The sequence below is a fragment of the Leopardus geoffroyi genome, chromosome D1 (genome assembly GCF_018350155.1).
Source record: "Leopardus geoffroyi isolate Oge1 chromosome D1, O.geoffroyi_Oge1_pat1.0, whole genome shotgun sequence".
NCBI lineage: Eukaryota > Metazoa > Chordata > Mammalia > Carnivora > Felidae > Leopardus > Leopardus geoffroyi.
The window spans coordinates 110,415,068-110,431,731 of NC_059329.1; the positions used below are offsets into that span (position 1 = coordinate 110,415,068).

The 16,664-nt window shown below is 62.9% G+C and overlaps 3 protein-coding genes across 11 annotated transcripts; 1 reads left to right on the forward strand and 2 right to left on the reverse strand.

Annotated features, from left to right (window-relative positions):
- Positions 1–596: 596 nt before the first annotated feature.
- RPS6KB2 (ribosomal protein S6 kinase B2) lies at positions 597–6,444 on the forward strand. 9 transcript variants are annotated; one of them, XM_045486049.1, is made up of 15 exons: positions 597–755; positions 1,082–1,122; positions 1,225–1,345; positions 1,628–1,696; positions 2,218–2,365; positions 3,450–3,507; positions 3,610–3,710; positions 3,840–3,930; positions 4,016–4,106; positions 4,230–4,337; positions 5,052–5,114; positions 5,252–5,329; positions 5,419–5,526; positions 5,633–5,745; positions 6,017–6,444. In XM_045486049.1, exons 1-15 carry the CDS (start codon positions 684–686, stop codon positions 6,198–6,200), a joined length of 1,446 nt encoding a protein of 481 aa, XP_045342005.1. In that variant the 5' UTR covers positions 597–683; the 3' UTR covers positions 6,201–6,444. The 9 variants fall into 9 exon arrangements, with proteins under 9 accessions (XP_045342005.1, XP_045342000.1, XP_045342007.1 ...); XM_045486048.1 differs by having other exon boundaries at positions 610–755; positions 5,609–5,745; XM_045486050.1 differs by having other exon boundaries at positions 611–755; positions 5,422–5,526.
- A 102-nt stretch (positions 6,445–6,546) lies between these two features.
- LOC123601999 (protein tyrosine phosphatase receptor type C associated protein) lies at positions 6,547–8,852 on the reverse strand. Its single transcript, XM_045486060.1, has 2 exons — positions 8,722–8,852; positions 6,547–7,408 (listed from the first exon to the last, which is right to left on the reverse strand). Exons 1-2 carry the CDS (start codon positions 8,722–8,724, stop codon positions 6,785–6,787), a joined length of 627 nt encoding a protein of 208 aa, XP_045342016.1. The 5' UTR covers positions 8,725–8,852; the 3' UTR covers positions 6,547–6,784.
- A 354-nt stretch (positions 8,853–9,206) lies between these two features.
- Positions 9,207–14,458, reverse strand: CORO1B (coronin 1B). Its single transcript, XM_045486042.1, has 11 exons — positions 14,406–14,458; positions 13,383–13,585; positions 13,012–13,134; positions 12,777–12,906; positions 12,414–12,595; positions 12,206–12,325; positions 11,435–11,536; positions 11,207–11,352; positions 10,908–10,965; positions 9,863–10,141; positions 9,207–9,680 (listed from the first exon to the last, which is right to left on the reverse strand). Exons 2-11 carry the CDS (start codon positions 13,581–13,583, stop codon positions 9,555–9,557), a joined length of 1,467 nt encoding a protein of 488 aa, XP_045341998.1. The 5' UTR covers positions 13,584–13,585; positions 14,406–14,458; the 3' UTR covers positions 9,207–9,554.
- Positions 14,459–16,664: the final 2,206 nt, after the last annotated feature.

Genomic DNA, 16,664 nt, shown 5'->3' on the forward strand with positions numbered 1-16,664 from the left:
AAATGTACTTAAATTGGCATGGGAGCAAACTTCAACACAAGCCCGTATTTACGGGTGGATCAATGAGACCCAAATCCTTTCTGGCAAGTAGCTGGCAAAAAAGCCCAGCCTGACCTGGGCGTGGAGCCGTCGTCACCCAGTATATGCTTTGACTTGCAGGGTCCTCGAGTCAGGTGGCACGTTAAGGGGACTGAGATGCAGCTACCTCTCTTTCAGGACCGAACAGAGAGACGCGACCTGCCTTTCGCCACCCAGCCAGCACCCAGCCACCCAGCCACGCAGCCAGCGCACGGCTTGAACGGGGCTGGGAGTTAAGTTTACAGCCATACCTGCCTGTGCCTCTGTCCCAGGCACACTCAAACTCTCCCCAGAACCAAGATGAGCGCCTTCCAGGTAGCCCTCGTCCGGTGCCGCCCCGGGAGAACAGTGCTGGCAAGACTGAGAAGGTCCCGCCCAAGAGAGTTAAGCCGGTTCCCGAGAGGCCTTGCGCTGGGCGCCATCTTTTCTCCCCTCCTTGACTAAGCGGGCCTGGGGGAGGGAGGGGGCAGCTCCCTACGTCATCGGCGCGCGCCGCCGCGGCCTCGGTCGCGCAGTGATGATGTACAGACTACCCTCCGCCCCCCGGACTGTCAGTCCGAGCGCGGCCGAGCAAGGGCCGAGGGGCCCGCCGGGCCGGCGCCGCTATGGCGGCCGTGTTTGACCTGGACCTGGAGACGGAGGAAGGCAGCGAGGGCGAGCCAGAGTTCAGCCCCTCGGTGAGTGGTCCTCCTGGGCGCGGCTCGATCCCGGAGCCGATCCCACTCCCTAGGCGGTGGAATGGCGCTGGCTTCCCCCCAGCCGGTGTCTCAGATCCCGGCCCCCATTAAGTTCTGACCCGTCCTCACCCACCCCGACCTGTCTTCCAGGTCCCCAGCCCTTCCCCTGGTTCTCCCTTTTCTGCCCTCGGCCTCTCCTCCCCAGTGCTGGCCCATCGCCCCCTAGCTCCCATACCTGACCCCCTCCTCTCCCGAGCCAAGTAGTCCAGCTTGAGGGGGAGGGCTCCTGGTACCTTCCTTGGCTCTTACCCCTCGGTTTCTCACAGGACGTGTGGCCCCATGGCGAGTTGAGGGCGGCTGGCCTGGAGTGAGTGCGGGTTGTGTTGGGGGGGGGGGGGTGCGGTGTGCAGGGAGGGAATGGGCTGGGGCGAACTGGAGCCTTGCGCCCATTAAGCTCTTGCGTCAATAGGCCTGTGGGACACTGCGAGGAGGTGGAGTTAACGGAGACCAGCGTGAACCTGGGCCCCGAGCGCATCGGGCCCCACTGCTTTGAGCTGCTGCGTGTGCTGGGCAAGGGGGGCTATGGCAAGGTACTGGCCCTTCTCCCCCGCTGGTCTCCCTGCCTCAGTCTTGCAGCAGCAGAGGGTCTCAAAACAAATCCGACTTGTAGATCACTAGAGCCTCTGTAGATCTCTGGGGTAAAAACATAAAGGAGGGAAAGGCAAATCCTCTCAGAGTCTGCCCCGACCTCTTTCCTGCCCCACCCTTGGGTGGGCCTAGGCCTCTCGCTCTCAAGGCCGGAGCTTTAGGGTGGAGCTTTGTGAAGGTAGGCTATGGAGAGGGAGGTTAATCCTGTCTCCCCTGCCCTACAGGTGTTCCAAGTGCGAAAGGTGCAGGGCACCAATTTGGGAAAAATATATGCCATGAAAGTCCTGAGGAAGGTGAGTCATTTGTTCAGCCAGCAGATCCTTACTCCGGTGGCTGCCAGTCCCCATGCACTCTTCCAGGCTTTGGGAAGACACTAGTGAACGTGATGGTGGAAACGGTGCCAGTCTTGGGCATTTGCTGGTTTATTGTCCATTGCGATTATATTATTGTATAGTAGTTCTCGCCTATGGGCTGTTTTGCCTCCCAGGGGATATGTGGCAATTTCCACATTTTTGAGTCACAGCTGGAGAGGGTGCTCCTGGCATCCAGTAGGTAGAGGCCCGGGACGCTGTTAAACATCCTCCGATGTACAAGACGGCGCCCACAACAAAGAATTACCTGCCCCAGATGCCATCCGTGCCAAAGTGGAGATATACCTCTAGAGGATAAATCAGTCCTTGAGAAGGATGACCCTCGTTAGCGGGATTGTGAAAAAAATACAATGGAGTGAGACAGGGTGGCGGAAGGATAATGGCTGGAGGGACTAAAGGAGCCCGAGGCACCTACCTTCTGACTGTGAGCCCCGCCTCTTCAGGCCAAAATTGTGCGCAACGCCAAGGACACGGCACACACGCGGGCTGAACGGAACATTCTAGAGTCAGTGAAGCACCCCTTCATTGTGGAACTGGCCTATGCCTTCCAGACTGGTGGCAAACTCTACCTCATCCTCGAGTGCCTCAGTGGTATGAGCGCGGGCCCAGCGGGGGAACCAGGGCCAGGGAACCAGCCAGGAAGCACTGGGAACTCTGGGGAAGCCTGGAGAGATGTGGTGTGTAGAATGGCTAGGGGGCCCCCACACTCATCCATCCGTCTGTCCATCCATCCCTTCATCCATCTGTCCATCCATCCATCCATCCATCCATTCATTCATTCATTCAGCAAACGTCTGTCCAGCACCTCTTGTGTCCCTCACCTGTACTGGGGGTGGACGGGAACAGTGGGAGTTCGTACAGAAACCCAGGGGCTTGTTTTGTCCACATCCACCACCCCTTCATGTCCTGCTCCTCTCTCCTGGGTGCCCTGTGTCCCATCAGGTCCCAGATCCAGCTGGGTCATTCTTGGCAGTGTCCTCCATCATCTCCACTCTCTTGAGGGGAGGGCACAAGTCACAGTTGTTTCCAAACCGGGCCTGAGGCCTTCAGCTCACCCTCTTCCTAATGCCTCCTCCATGAACTCCCAGGTGGTCGTCGTGTCGGCATGGAATTGCCCCCAACACTCACAGTCATGGCTCCTTGTAACCGCTCAGATAAGCCTGGCCTCCTTGGCCTGGTGCCCCCTGCTGGCCACGAAGTGGTGGGGCCTGACTCCTCCCCTGTCCCATCTGCACCAGATGGGCCCTGTGAGCGCCAGTATCTGTGTCTGTCTCAGCGCCCCCTTAATTCTCATTGCTACCGTGGGCTGTGTCCCCTCACATTGGGAGTAATTTTGCCGCCTCTGTGAGATTTTTTGGGTTAAGCTCTTGGAGCTGTTGCCTCAGTCTGGCATGTTAGAGCACCTGTGTGCATGTCTGTCTCCCCATTAGACTGAGCGTCCTGAGGGCAATGGCTGGGTCTCTTCATCTCTGTGTCCCCAGCTTCACCCAGCACAGGGCCAGACACCGAGTAGGCGTCGGTAGATGTTTGCTGAATTGAATTGAATCCCCACGGCAGCTCTGTGAGGCAGGTAGGGCCGGAATTATGAGTCCCACTCTCCCCAAGAAGAAACCAAGATTCAGAGCGCGAAGGCACTTCCTCCCAGCACACAGCTGCTGACGTGTTTGTGTCGCAGGCGGTGAGCTCTTCACGCATCTGGAGCGAGAGGGCATCTTCCTGGAAGACACGGCCTGGTAGGTATTACTTCTTGCCCCTCCTGAGGGGCTCCAGGGACCCCCTCTCCCCAGAGCAAGCCCCACCCCTACCCTTGCCTTCACCCTGTCCTGTCTCTGCAGTTTCTACCTGGCAGAGATCACGCTGGCCCTGGGCCATCTGCACTCCCAAGGCATCATCTACCGGGACCTCAAACCTGAGAACATCATGCTCAGCAGCCAGGGTGCGCATGCGCGCGTGCACCCTGCCCCCCCCCCCGCAGCTGCGAGGCGGGTCAGAATCTGCCGGGAGGGCCGAGGAGCACCGTGCAGTGAGCCAGGGCCCTGACCACCCTCTCCAACATCTTCCCCAGGCCACATCAAACTGACAGACTTTGGACTCTGCAAGGAGTCGATCCATGAGGGCGCCGTCACCCACACCTTCTGTGGCACCATCGAGTACATGTAAGTGGTAGCTGGCTGGGACCAGGGGTGGGGAGAACTGCCAGGAAAGGCCTGGCCGGGCTGATGGTTTCACCCGTCCCCTCAGGGCCCCTGAGATTCTGGTGCGCAGTGGCCACAACCGGGCGGTGGACTGGTGGAGCCTGGGGGCCCTGATGTACGACATGCTCACTGGATCGGCAAGTCCAGCCTCCTTGGGAGGAGGGGAGGGGGGAGAGGGGTGGGAGGGGGTCCCCATCCCGGCCAGGGGCAGGGCCTGGGGTGAAGCCCGCAAGTCTCCTCTCACCGTCTGCTTTCTCCAGCCACCCTTCACTGCGGAGAACCGGAAGAAAACCATGGACAAGATCATCAAAGGGAAGCTGACACTGCCCCCCTACCTCACCCCGGATGCCCGGGACCTCGTCAAAAAGGTGGGCTCCGGGGGCGCCTGGGGGCGCTCAGTCAGTTAAGCGTCCAGACTCTTGATTTCAGCTCAGGTCATGTTCTTACAGTTCATGAGTTCGAGCCCCAGTGCAGAGCCTACTTGGGATTCTCTTTCTCTCTCTCAGAATAAATGAATAAACTTAAAAAAAAAAGGGGGGGGGGGTTGGGCTCCCTCCTGCCCCTGGTCCAGCCCCCATGTCTTCTAGGCCCCGTACGGGGTCCTCTGGGCTGTGCGACATCCCCGCTTGTGCAGTATGCCTTTGGGATGAAGCGGCACCTGCTTTGGGTTCCAAGACACCGAGCTTGTGCCTTAGCTCTGTTGTAGACCAGCTGCTGACCCTGTACACGTTTGTAGTCCAAGTTCTCATCAGCCAAAGAAAACATTCATGATGAGCTAGCTGCTCTCCCATCACGAAGGCAATCATTAGGGATAAAAGTGGGAAGGGTGGGTTTGGAGACTGGATCCCCGCTGGAGTGCCCTGGAGTGATCCCGGTGACCAGGTGCCTTTACGAAGGCTTCCTGGCAGAGGGCCCATTGGACCAAGTTTGCAAGTCCTAGGGTGGCCCGTAGGTGGAGACCCAACTCCAGAGGCCTTCTCCCTCCTCCACCCTTCCCCGCCCCAGCCAGCCCCCAGGAACACAGAGGAACACACAGTCAGTGTCTATCCCCCAGACCCTCACCCTCTGCCCTCGCCCCGCAGTTTCTGAAGCGGAATCCCAGCCAACGGATGGGTGGCGGCCCAGGAGACGCTGCTGATGTGCAGGTGGGTCTGGGACCATCAGGAGAGGGCGGGGCTGAGCCCCCAAAGGACAGGGGGCAGGCAGGGCCTTAGGGCAGAGGGAGTTACGGAGGGAGCCGAAGAGGGTGAAATGGTGGTGTTTGGGGGCACTCTACCTGCAGAGACACGCCTTCTTCCGACACATTAATTGGGATGACCTCCTGGCTCGCCGCGTAGACCCCCCTTTCAGGCCCTGTCTGGTGAGTGGAGGTCCCACCGGACTGGGGGCAGGTGGAGGGCCCATCTTGGATGCTCCCTGACCCCTCCTCCCCATTCGGGTCGCTCACAGCAGTCAGAGGAGGACGTGAGCCAGTTTGACATCCACTTCACACGGCAGACGCCAGTGGACAGTCCAGATGATACGGCCCTCAGTGAGAGCGCCAACCAGGCCTTCCTGGTGAGGTCCTTTGTGGCCCGAGGGTTATGGGGACACGGGAAGGATTGTGGCTAAGGAGTGGGGGATGCTGAGCGTTGCCCAGCCCTGCCTTGCACCTCCTTCCCAGGGCTTCACGTACGTGGCACCCTCCGTCCTGGACAGCAGCAAGGAGGGCTTCTCCTTCCAGCCGAAGCTACGCTCCCCCAGGCGCCTGAACAGCAGCCCCCGGACCCCGGTCAGGTACCACAGGGCAGAAGGGAGTGTGTAGCTGGAGCAGGAGGCCAGTTCTAGCTTTGGCTCTGCCCCGTCCAAAGCTAGAACTGCCTTTGGCTGCCTTGGCTGAATCTCAGTGCCAGCCTCTGCTTTGTCATCTACCACTGGGGACCCCTCGTGGCACAGGCTGCCTGGCTGGGCACCTGACCTCATAGTCTGTGTGCCCAGGCAGGTGGGGAAGTTGGCCCTCTGACCCCAGTGCCAGTAGGTGCTGACTCAGCCTTGGTTTTCCCTGCAGCCCCCTGAAATTCTCACCCTTTGAGGGATTCCGGCCCAGCCCTGGCCCATTGGAGCCCACGGAGTCCCCTCTACCTCCTCTCCTGCCACCACCACCGCCACCCTCAAGCTCTGCCCCCCTCCCCATCCGACCCCCCTCAGGGACCAAGAAGTCTAAGAGGGGCCGTGGGCGCCCTGGGCGCTAGGAGGACGGATGGCTGTGAGGGCAAGCGGGACTCTGGGCCAGTTCCAGAGGCCTGGAGGTGTGTCCAAGAGTACAGGAGTGAGTGTGTGTGAGGGTGTGTCTCTGTTGGGGGTGGCTGTGCCCCTGGACCATGCCCACAGAGGGCCGTAGGCTGTGGCTGTCAGTGGAGTGGCCTTGCCGCCCAGCTGGCCTCCTGCAGTTGAGCTGTGCCCTTAGCGAATTAAAATATTGAATCATGGCACTGACCTGGCTCTTGAACTTGGATTTCTGGGGGCAGGAGTGGGTGGGGTGGCGCCGGGAGGAGCCCCTGCTAAGAGATGGGAAGGGTCGCTACGGGACCACAGAGCCACAGGGCTGGAGGGCTTTTATTTCAGGTGGCTGCCCAGTGCCCATAGGGATGGGTGGCCTTCCCGATGGGGACAGGGATGCACGGCTCTGGGGACCAAATGGGTGGGGGAGTGATAGTCTGAGACTCTCCATCTGGGGATGTGGGCGATAGTGGGTCCAGGGCAGGCTGTGTCCAAGCGGCGTGGCGGCTTTGGAAAGCAGAGGCACAGTGATGGGGATGTGACACCACGCGGGCTCCTACAGTGCGGTGACGTGGAGGCCCTGGCCCTCGGGCGCTTCAGCGCTGTCATCCCAGGCCGCGCTGCCGGCAAAGGCGTGAAGGTCACTCAGCAGGGCCTCAGCGCTGCCCCCCGAGCCCGCCGGCCCCTGGGAGCTGAGGCCCAGGCCCCCGTCGGCGTTACTGTCACGTGCTTCCTCAGCGGGCTCTGCCGCCTGCCGTGGGCCGGGCCCCTCTCCGCATGGCTGGTCCTCGTCCCGGGACTGTGTCTCCCCCAGGCCTCCAGCCAGGTGGTAGTCCTCCTCCTCGTCCTGCTCGTCCTGCTGCTGCTCTGGGTCCTCATCGGGTGACCCCAGCTCCACCCGGGCCCGGAGCCAGCGGCCTGGCGGGCTGGCCCAGAGCAGGCGGCACGTGCGGCCCCACAGGGCGGCGCCCAGGCGGGCCGGGTGGTAGTAGCCCCCCGAGTCGCGGCTGAGGCGGCGCCAGGCCAGCGCCAGGCCGGTGGCCAGCAGGAGCAGCAGCAGGAGCAGCAGCAGCACGACCGGGCCAGAGCTGGGGCCCTCGTCGTCCGAGGCGCCGCTGCCCGAGCACAGGACCCCCGGCAGGGCCAGCAGTGTCCCAAGCCCCAGGGCACAGGGCAGGTCCTGCGGGGAGACAGGCGGGGGCTCGTCACCGGGGCTGGGGGGGGGGGGCGGAGTTGGTGCCTGGGTCCTCAATTGCCTCTTGGGCAAAATGGGGACAGTCAAGCAGAAAAACCCAAGTTCTTAGCAGGGCCCCGGTCCTTTGAGATCTGGCCACGGAGCCTCTGATGCCCTGCCCTGCCCTCGCCACCCCACCTGCGCTGTATGAGCCTGCGCCTGCCAGGGGACCGTGTGCTGCCTGGTCCCTCTGCCCAGATGCCCCATCCCCGAGAGCCACACGGCTGCCGGCTCGCCTCGGCTCAGACCATCTCAGTGAGGCCCGATCTGACCCGGAGTACTGCCCTGCCGCTTTCCCCCCCGCGCCTGGCTGAGCCTGGCTCTGTTTTCCTCTCCCTTGTGCTCCTCACACAGCTGGCAGGTGCTTGCCGTTTACCCCGTCTCTGCCCCAGCGGCGTAAGAAGCAGGGAGACAGGGATCCTTACGGCTCCAGCACTGAATTCCCAGCACACATAGGTGCTCAGTTAATACTGGTTGCAAGTGTCCAGACTGCCCGTGGGGTGAGGGTGGGGTGTTGAAGGAGAGAGGTGGCCTGCGAGGCTGGTTGTTGGGGCTGGCTCTTCCTGAGGCCTCGGATGGAGGGACCACCTCCAGGACAACTGTTTACCCTCCACCCGGCCAGGCCTCAGGATGGGGGCCCCTGAAGCCCCTCTTCCCTCCCACACGTGGGACTGCCCCGGCTGCACCACTTCCGCTCAACTCCCCGTCCCCCGGGGGCCTTAGGTTCGCAGGGCCAGGGGCTGGGGGAGGCTGGTGCTGTTAACAGAGGAAGCCTGCGGTTGGAAAAAGGCAGATGGGGGAGGTGGCAGAGCGGGGAGGGGTGGCAGAGCGGGGAGGGGTGGCAGAGCGGGGAGGGGTGCCGAGGTTTCAAGCAAGCCTCCTCTTCGCGCGCCCCAGGCCCTCTCTCTGCCTGGGCTCCAGGGATGCAGGCAGGCTCTGCCCAGGTCCCAGGTCCCAAGCAGAGCAGGTGAGAGAGAGGGTCTAGCAAAGGTTCTTGAAGGGGGTCTAGGCCCGGAGTGGGGTGCTAGGGGCACACTCTGAATCCCAGGGAGGCCCAGCTCGGCGGTAAGGGGAGAGGAAGGCCCAGCTTCTGCCCCACGCTCGCCCGGGGTCTCCCGCCTCTGCCCTTGACTGGCTGCTTCTGCCCGTGGGCCCCAATGGGGCGTGGGGGAGAAATCCTCCCTTAGCTCCCAGGGCCCAGACATTCCAGCCCCGACCTGTCGCCCCCACTGCAGGGCCCAGTGGGCTCCTGGGCTCACCATCAGTCCGCCGGCCTCAGTGCTCAGGCGCCCACCGCCAGCTCTGACTGTGCTGAGTGGAAGTGAGCTCTGGCGCGCTCAGCTGCAGCTGGGGGTTACTCGACGCTTCCGCTTCCTGCCCACAATACCCCACCCAACACTCCCTGCCATATCCCCTGGTGGGGGGGCTTGGGCCTCTCGGGACCACCCTGACCCACACCAGAGCCTCATAGGTCTCTCGCCGGGTGACGCTTGGGCTCTGGGGCCTGTGACCAGGCCTCCAAAAGGAGGAATGGCACCAGCTCAAAGCAGGACGCCGTCCCGGGTGTCCACAGGTCTGCGACCTCAGTTTCTCTACTCGGCAGAATTCAGGGAAGCGCTGGCTGTGGGGGATGCTCATGGCCCCCAGACCTCCCTCAGATCTGGGATCCCCGTGGGCCTCGTTTGTCCCCAGCCTTCCAGACTTCCTTTCCCAGCCCCACCCTTTGCAGAATGGCAAACCTGGCTTTTAGAAAGAGAATTTTATTTGGAATGAAAATATAGAGCCTGTGCCTCCCGCTTACTCTGCGGAAGGAGCAGGGAACTGGGGGGGGGGGGGGGGGGAGATGGTCCCTCAGAGTATAAGCTTGCCTTGGTACAAAAACCCTCCACGGTAACAATGACAAGAGCCAGGTGGTGGCTCTAGCCTGGGCCCACAGGATGGGACAGGGTGTGGACTGCCCCCGAACCTGCCCGAGAGGCCCTGGGCAGGCGCAGGAGGCAGCCAGCTGGCGGTGGGACTTGCCAACAGAGGCTGGGTGAGAAGGGAGTGGAGGAGGAGGTGAGGGGGAGTGGCACCCCCTGGGCCTACGGTCCTAAGCGTCCCCATTCTCTACTCGGCCAAGCTGTTCTTCCAGGCGGCTGATGCGCTCCCCCTGCTCCTTGACCAGCGCCCTCAGTGCCCGGAGCTCCTGCATCACCTCCTCCAGCTTCCCAGCCTCCTGCAGGGACAGTGGGGGTGGGGGGGGATAGGCGGTCAGGTGTCGTGGAGCTGCAGCCCTCCCCAGATCTACCAGGCAGGGGCCTGAGCCCGGCAGACAGGCGGCGAATGGTTCAGGCGCACACAGCAGACCAGGGTGACGCCTGGGGCTTCCCAACACCGCCCCGACCGTAAGGCACGTACCCCGGCTCCGGCGAGGCCGCCGCTGGGGGCGGTAGTGTGAGTGGTGACAGCGGATGTGGAGGCTCCTAGGCGGGCCGAGCTGGGGGCCACAGCAGGCCGGCTATCGGATAACACGTTGCGCCGGCTGACCTTCAGGTCCCGCTGTTTGCTGGGCACGTAGGCCTCCCGCAGGGAGATGAGAATGGGGTTGGCATCCCGCCCGCTCACCCACTCCTCTGCCTCCAGGGCCGCCTCAGGCCCAGCCGTGTCAGGGTACAGATCGTCCTGGAAGAGGTCCGACTGGGCAGGGGGTGGGGGAGGTCGGGATCAGTCAGGGGCCCAGTGTCAGGGTCCTCTCGTCGGGACCCTGGGCAGCCGCCCTCTCATCACTGCTTTGGCCTCCAGGCCTGTACCCTGCCAACCCATCCTCCGATGGCCTGGCCTCCAGCGGCCTCTCTCAAGCACAAATCTGTCATTTCACTTCCCTTCGGGACACGCCAACAACCCCTCAGAAGCCTTCCCAACACTCCTAAGCAGGGACCAGCTACATGGTTTCACGGGATCCTGGGAGCCATGTAAGTCAGCCTCCCTCACAGCTCTGCTCCCTGGGACGTGCCCGGCTTGCACAACGGCCCACTCAGTGGAGGACGAAGCTCGTCCAAGGCTCTTGGCTGGACATCTGAGGCTAGGCCACACGGGACTGATGCCCTCCTCGTGGGCGTCTCCCCTACAGCCAGACTCCCGTCTGCTCTCCATTCTCGCCTCTGCTCCCCCTGCCTGGCTTATGCCCACCCTAGCCATGCTGTCGGTCCTGTGTCGCCTACTACAGGGAGCCCTCCACGGCTGCCCGGCTCCTGTCCATCTCCTGTGGCTCTTCCGGTGCAGGGCCTCAGCTCAACCTGTCCCATCCCTGCCTGTCTTGTCTGGCAAAGCCCAACACCCAGCTGGGTATGACCAGCCCACTGACCACATCCACACTCAACCGTGTCCCATTCACAGACCTCTCGCCTGCCTGGCCTGTCTGCTGGAGAAGGGAGTGGGTGGGCGGGGGACCGGGTGGCCTCACCTTTCTTGGCACGGTCATGACAATGGGCTCACACTTGCGTTCGTGCAGTTTGTAGAACCTGGGAAAGGCGGGGGAGGGAGGAGCCATGGGTGGAGCCTCCCCCTCACTGGCTCCCTTGGCTCCCTGCACTCTCCACTCCCAGGCCTCACCCCAGCCCCTCCACACTCTGACCTCTGACCCTGGCCCTGCTGTGGGCTGGTTCCTGCTCTGAGCAGCCTCCGAAGATCTGACCTTTCACCCTGGACGGCCATGGCCTGGCCTCTGCCGCTGGAGCCAGCCACCTGGGAGGCCCTTCTTACCGGGCGATCTCACACTTGCTGACCTCCAAGCCCCTCTTAGGCATGCTGCCCATGCCCCTCTGGGGCTCTTTGCTGGTAAACGTGTTCAGGAAGTGGATGTAGGGGGGCTCATCTGTGATCTCAAAGTACCGGATGCTGGAGTCGCCCTGTGGCGGGGGAGGGGGCAGGGGTCAGCGCTCAGGCAGGCAGCCTTCTTCCCTGCCCCCCGTCAGGCCTGCCCGGCCCCACCTTGCCGCACACGTAGACCACGCTGGTGTCCGGGTCATAGAAGGGCAGCAGGGCCCCGTTGCTGGAGTCCAGCTCCTGCAGGGCCATGGGCTCCTCGAGGTTCTCCTGGCACATGGGGTGGGGGGCAGTCAGGCCAGAGTCTTTCCCCCGCCTCTCCTCACCAGCCCAGCCCCCCATCAGGACTGGCCCCAAGCAGCCTCACATGCCAGCTGGCACTGCCCCCACCACACCAGACGGGTTCTCTCCCACCCTCCTGGATCCCCTCCACTCCCAGGATCTCACTTTCCTAGCCTACTGCGGGCCACTGAGCCAGGGCTGAGAAAGTCCCTACCACGTGGCAGCTGGGGGCACCAGGCAGCACCAGCTCTGTCTCAGAGGGACTTGTGCAGGTCACCATACAGAAGCACGGGGCTGTGGGACAGAGCGCTTCAGGGGAAGGGCTGGGAGGCCTCCTGGAGGAGGGGGCCTCTGCACGGAGTCCTGAAGGGCAGCCAGATGGGAACAGGCAAGCAAAGGAGGGAATGGCCTTTCGGTTGGCAAGAATAATGTGGGCTGAGACTCGGAGGAAGCTGGAGGCAGTCGGGGAGGCTGGAGAGCAAGGGGCAAGGACAGAAGAAGTTGGCAGGGTTCCAGGTCCCGGGAGCCTCAGGTGCTAGGCTGAGAACCTGGGAACCACAGGCCTCTCTCCGGGGTGACTCCTGCCCTCCTTGCCCAGGGGGGGGCCCAAGTCTCGATCGAGTCTGTCCCCTCAGGCTGGCCACGGCCACTCACCGGGTCCCACAGTGCCAGCTGCCGCTCGCTCATGCGGCTGAAGCCCGTGGTGAACACCTTGCCATCCGCCAGGAAGATGGCCCGCATGGGACGGGCCCCCTCGTGAGCCCTCTCCCTCTCCTGTCCGGGGGACACAGTGGTCAGTACAGCACCCCGACAGAGCCCCTGGGCCTGTCCACCACCATCCCAGCCCTCCAGGGCCACGTACCGCCACCAGGGTGCCCCGGCGGGGGTCGATGATGCGCACGCTCTTGTCCTTGCACGCGGAGCAGAAGAGGCTGCCGTTGCGGTTCCAGCTGACGTTGTAGATGAGGTCGGGGTGCAGGCTGTCCAGGCGGTACAGTTCCTCCGCCGTGCCCACGTTCCAGATGAGCACCACGTTGTCACAGCCTGCCGGGCAGGGGGCCATCAGCCCACCAGGCTGGCTTGGACCCCCCTCCTGGGCCCAGACCCGGCCTCTTGACCTCTGCGGTCAAGCTTTACCACCTGTCACATGGGCCCGGGCGAGGGTTTGGGGCTCCGGAACCGTGCGTAGAGAGGGGCGGGGGGGCGGGGGGCGGGCGGCGCAGACCTGCACTGAGAAGCACGTTGCGGGCGGTCGGGTGCCAGATGACAATGCCCACTCGCTTGGTGTGCCCCTCCAGCACCACTACCGGCTCCGTCAGCGGGGAGGCCAGCCCGTTCTCCGGGATCTGCCACACCTGTGGGAGGGGTGGGGCTGCCAGTGGAGGCCTCTGCTCGGCCCCGCTGCCCGCAGCCTCGAGCCACACCTGTGACCCGGGCCCAACCACAGCCCCGTGCCTCACCATGACGGTACAGTCCTCTGAGCCGCTGGCGATGACTTCGTCATTGTGGGGACACCAGTCGATGTCCAGGACGGGTCCCGTGTGTCCACACACCGTCGGGTAGGCCTTGTCGATGCGGCCCGTCTGCGGGCACGAGAGGGGCAGTCAAGGGTGAGCAGGAAATGTTTGTTGCCTCTGCCTCTGCCTCTGGCCCTGACTCTGCCTCGGTGGCAATAAAAAACTTTCTCCATCTGTGCTTAGGCAATAAATGTAGATTATGACACCTGTCCAACAGTGTGGGGAGGGGCGAGATACGGAATGTGAAGTGAGCAGATAGGCCTGGCAGGTGTGGCCGAGTCTCCAGTCCTTCCCCCAGCCCTGATGGGGCCCACCTTGCTTAGGGGAAGCACCAGGAAGGCACCCCCACCGCTGGCCTCCACGATCACCGCCAGGAACTTGGGGTTGACTGCGCAGAAGGTGCTGTCCCAGGTGACACGGGACACTCGAATATCTTCGTAGCACTGGTCATTCTTGACCGGCTGTCCGAACACATGCCGGAATTTGCTCTGCCGGACCACTTTGCGGAAGGACATGTCTGCAGGGCGGAGAGGCCCGGATCAGCCCTCACCCACCCCAACAACCCCCATCCCTCCCAGGGGCTGCATGAAGGGAGGTGGGGAGGATGCAACCAGGGGCCTGGTCATTGTAACCCTCTTGGCTTTCAGTTACTCCAGTTACAGAATGGGGTCACAGGGACAGACCCTGGCTGCCACCCCTCTAAGGTGGCATCTGGAGGGGGCGGGTGGTAAATGCACTGACCCAAGGCCCACACTGCTGAGTGGGGAGGGGCTTTGCGGGGACCCTACCCGGGCCCCTCCCTGACTCTGGTATGTGTGGGGGAAGTGGGAGGTGCCAAAGCAGGGCAAGCTCGTCCGAGGGTCCTAGTCAGTTGCAAGCAGGCTCCTTCCTGCCCAGGATTTGGAAGTTGGCTGATGGGTTGGACAGCCACAAGAGGCAGGAAAGGACTCCTCTGTGGAGCCGCACTCGGCCCCAGTTCCGAGCCCCAGGGAATGTGCAGTGCCTGCAGGAATGTGCAGGGAGCTGCCGGGAGCCCCAGGCCGGCCCAGGGGGCCTGGCAGGACTGGGCGCGGGGGGGGGGGGGGGGGGGGGAGGGGGGTGGTCAGGACGCCGCTCCCGGCCGCAGAGCATCCCAGGGCGCCTTCGGAGCGGGGTCCAAGGGGAACCAAGAGGGGACAGGCTGGGTGGCCGCAGGGAGTGGGGGACAGAGGGTGGGGCGCCGCGGAGGGGAAGGGCTCCTCGGACTCGCGACCCCCACCCCAGCCTCCTGCGGCCCCGCCCCCGCAGCCCAGCCGGGTCCCCCGCTCGCGACCCCAGTCCCGGCCCGCCGCGCTCACCGGGGACGCCGGGGACTGCGGCACCGGCCTCGGGCGGCTCCGGATCCCGGCCTCTGGGAAGCAGGAAGCGGGAATCAGGAAGTGACAGAGGAGCCGGGGGCAGGGGGCGGGGGGGGGCGGGGCGGGGGCTCGCGGGGGCGGGGCCGAGGTCACGCGCGGAGGGGCGGGGCGCGAGACTGCGAGCCGCCCCAGGAGGCCAGGAGCACGGGGGCCACGGGGGCGCAGGGGCGGGGCCTGGGCGAGCCCTGCCCCTCAGGCACCCGGGCCCCTCTAGGGCAAAGGAGCAGGGGTGGGGCCAGAAGGGCTGCAGGTGCGAGGCGCTGCCCGCCCGCAGACCGCTGCCCCTTCGCCATCCTCTCCTCTGGCGGAGCCCTCGGGAGTACGGGCATTGGGTGCAGCCCGCCGTCCCAGTCCCCATCCCCATCCCGGTGCATTCTTCCGGCTCCCCCAGCCCACCCCCCACTCCAAAAATACAGTATCTAGTCTGACAGCCCGTGTGTTCACGTGCCTCTTTTTAAGGGTTACAAAAGTACACACTCTTGATGAACAGTGTAAATGCACCAGCGGTGCGGTGTTTTAAGGGGTGAGCGGAAGGCCCCAGCCAACCCCTTCTTTCCCCTGAGCACCCCCGGGGTCTGCCGGGCCTCCTTATTAAAAATAGAAATGGGGACATGCCCTCTGCCAGATCGCTCACACCTTCCTTTCTCTTCCCGACCATCTCCCACGGGAGGCCTAGTGGTCTGTCTGCAGATGTCTCCCTCCTAGCTAGCTCCTGTGACGGGGCCCAGACTGGCCTCCCTAGGTCTACCCTATCTCTGTCCGTGTCCCACCCCGGGGGGACTTAGGTGTCTCTGTATGTCGGACAGGCAGATCTGCCCCCTCCGCCCGGGGCTGGTGTCCCCAGGGCACTGGCCGCCTCCCTCAGTCCTTCCTTGAGACCCTGATCATCACCCCTTGGTCACCGTTTTCTTTTTTCCCAGAAAAAGGGGGGTAGGTGGGAAGAGGAGGGAAGAGCAAAGCTGGAAAGGGGCTTATCTGGGGCTGCAGGAGGCCCCACTGTGTGTCTGACACAGGCTGGGGCTCGTACCCTACTCACTGCTTTCCTCCCCTGATGAGGAAACAACTCAGAGAGAGGGGTGCCTGCCCCAGGTCACCTCGCTGAGATTTAGTTCCCATCTGTTTGGCTCCAAAGTCCTTGCTTTTCCCTTTGTTGCATAAACCGTGGGGCAGGCAGACCCTTCCAAAAAAGGACAGGAATGAGGGTGCTTTGGAAGAGGGAGTGTCACATTAGCCTCTCTCTCCGTTGCGCCCTCCAGGCAACAGCCAGAGGTCTGTCTAAAGCCCAGATAAGACACCCCCTACCCTAAGCCCTCCCTTCCCTCCTCCTTGTCACACTTGAAATAACATGCGCCGTCATTGCATACCCCTCCCCCGTTTGTTACCTTCCTCTGCCCTGTCCCTGCGTGTGGCCCAGTGACACTGGTCCTCTTGTCCCCGAAACAAACCACCTTCCTTCCCACTGCGGGGCCTGGGTACATCCTGTTCACTCCATCTGGAAACGCTTCCCTCAGATTGTGAAAAGGCCCCAACCCTCACTTCCTCCAGGGCTCTGCCCAAATGTTGCCTTCTCAAAGGGCCCTCCCCAACCAACCCCTCACTGGTCACTCTCTGGCCCTGACTTGTTCCCCCCATATGCTTCTTAATCACGATCTGACGTCGTCTTGTGTAACCATTGTGTATTTGCTTTTTGTCTGCCTCGCCCCGCTAGAATGTCAGCAAGTGGAGGGTAGCACCCGGTCTTTGGTCTTGTTCCCCACCGTGTCGAAGCACCTAGAAAGAGACCTAGCGCTCAGCATGCATTCAGTTCGTGTACGTTGAGCGAAAGAATGAACAGCAGTCCTGAATGTAGGATCGACGATGTTCGTATTCACAGCTCTCAGAATGAGTCTCTCCATGAGGGGTACCTCTCACCTGGAGAAGGCGTGAGTCTCCCAGAAGGCAACGGGAGTCCAGCCCCATGGGGTGTGTTAGGGGTGAGGTAGATGGACTGAGGAATGTCAGGGATGAGCCCTCCTTTCAGCCTCTGTGGCCTCGGGTGTGCATGTTTCCTCCAAAACAAAACTCTGTGGGTCACCAGGAGAACTCCTCTTTATCCCACAAAGCCCTTCATGGCACTGCCCTCTCTCCTGGGTCGCGATTACCCATTATGGGTGAGATTCCCCCTCAGGGACCTTGGAGATGGGGCTGCCCCACTCTCCG

Excerpts from the sequence above, each read along its gene's own strand:
- RPS6KB2 (XM_045486043.1), top strand. The coding sequence starts at position 684 with ATGGCGGCCGTGTTTGACCTGGACCTGGAGACGGAGGAAGGCAGCGAG. Across the intron at positions 1,697-2,217 it reads CCATGAAAGTCCTGAGGAAG|GCCAAAATTGTGCGCAACGC; the intron begins GTGAGTCATTTG and ends CCGCCTCTTCAG. Across the intron at positions 5,330-5,418 it reads CCCCTTTCAGGCCCTGTCTG|CAGTCAGAGGAGGACGTGAG; the intron begins GTGAGTGGAGGT and ends GGTCGCTCACAG.
- CORO1B (XM_045486042.1), bottom strand. The coding sequence starts at position 13,583 with ATGTCCTTCCGCAAAGTGGTCCGGCAGAGCAAATTCCGGCATGTGTTC. Across the intron at positions 12,596-12,776 it reads CAACGTGCTTCTCAGTGCAG|GCTGTGACAACGTGGTGCTC; the intron begins GTCTGCGCCGCC and ends CCTGCCCGGCAG. Across the intron at positions 9,681-9,862 it reads GCGGCCTCGCCGGAGCCGGG|GAGGCTGGGAAGCTGGAGGA; the intron begins GTACGTGCCTTA and ends CTGTCCCTGCAG.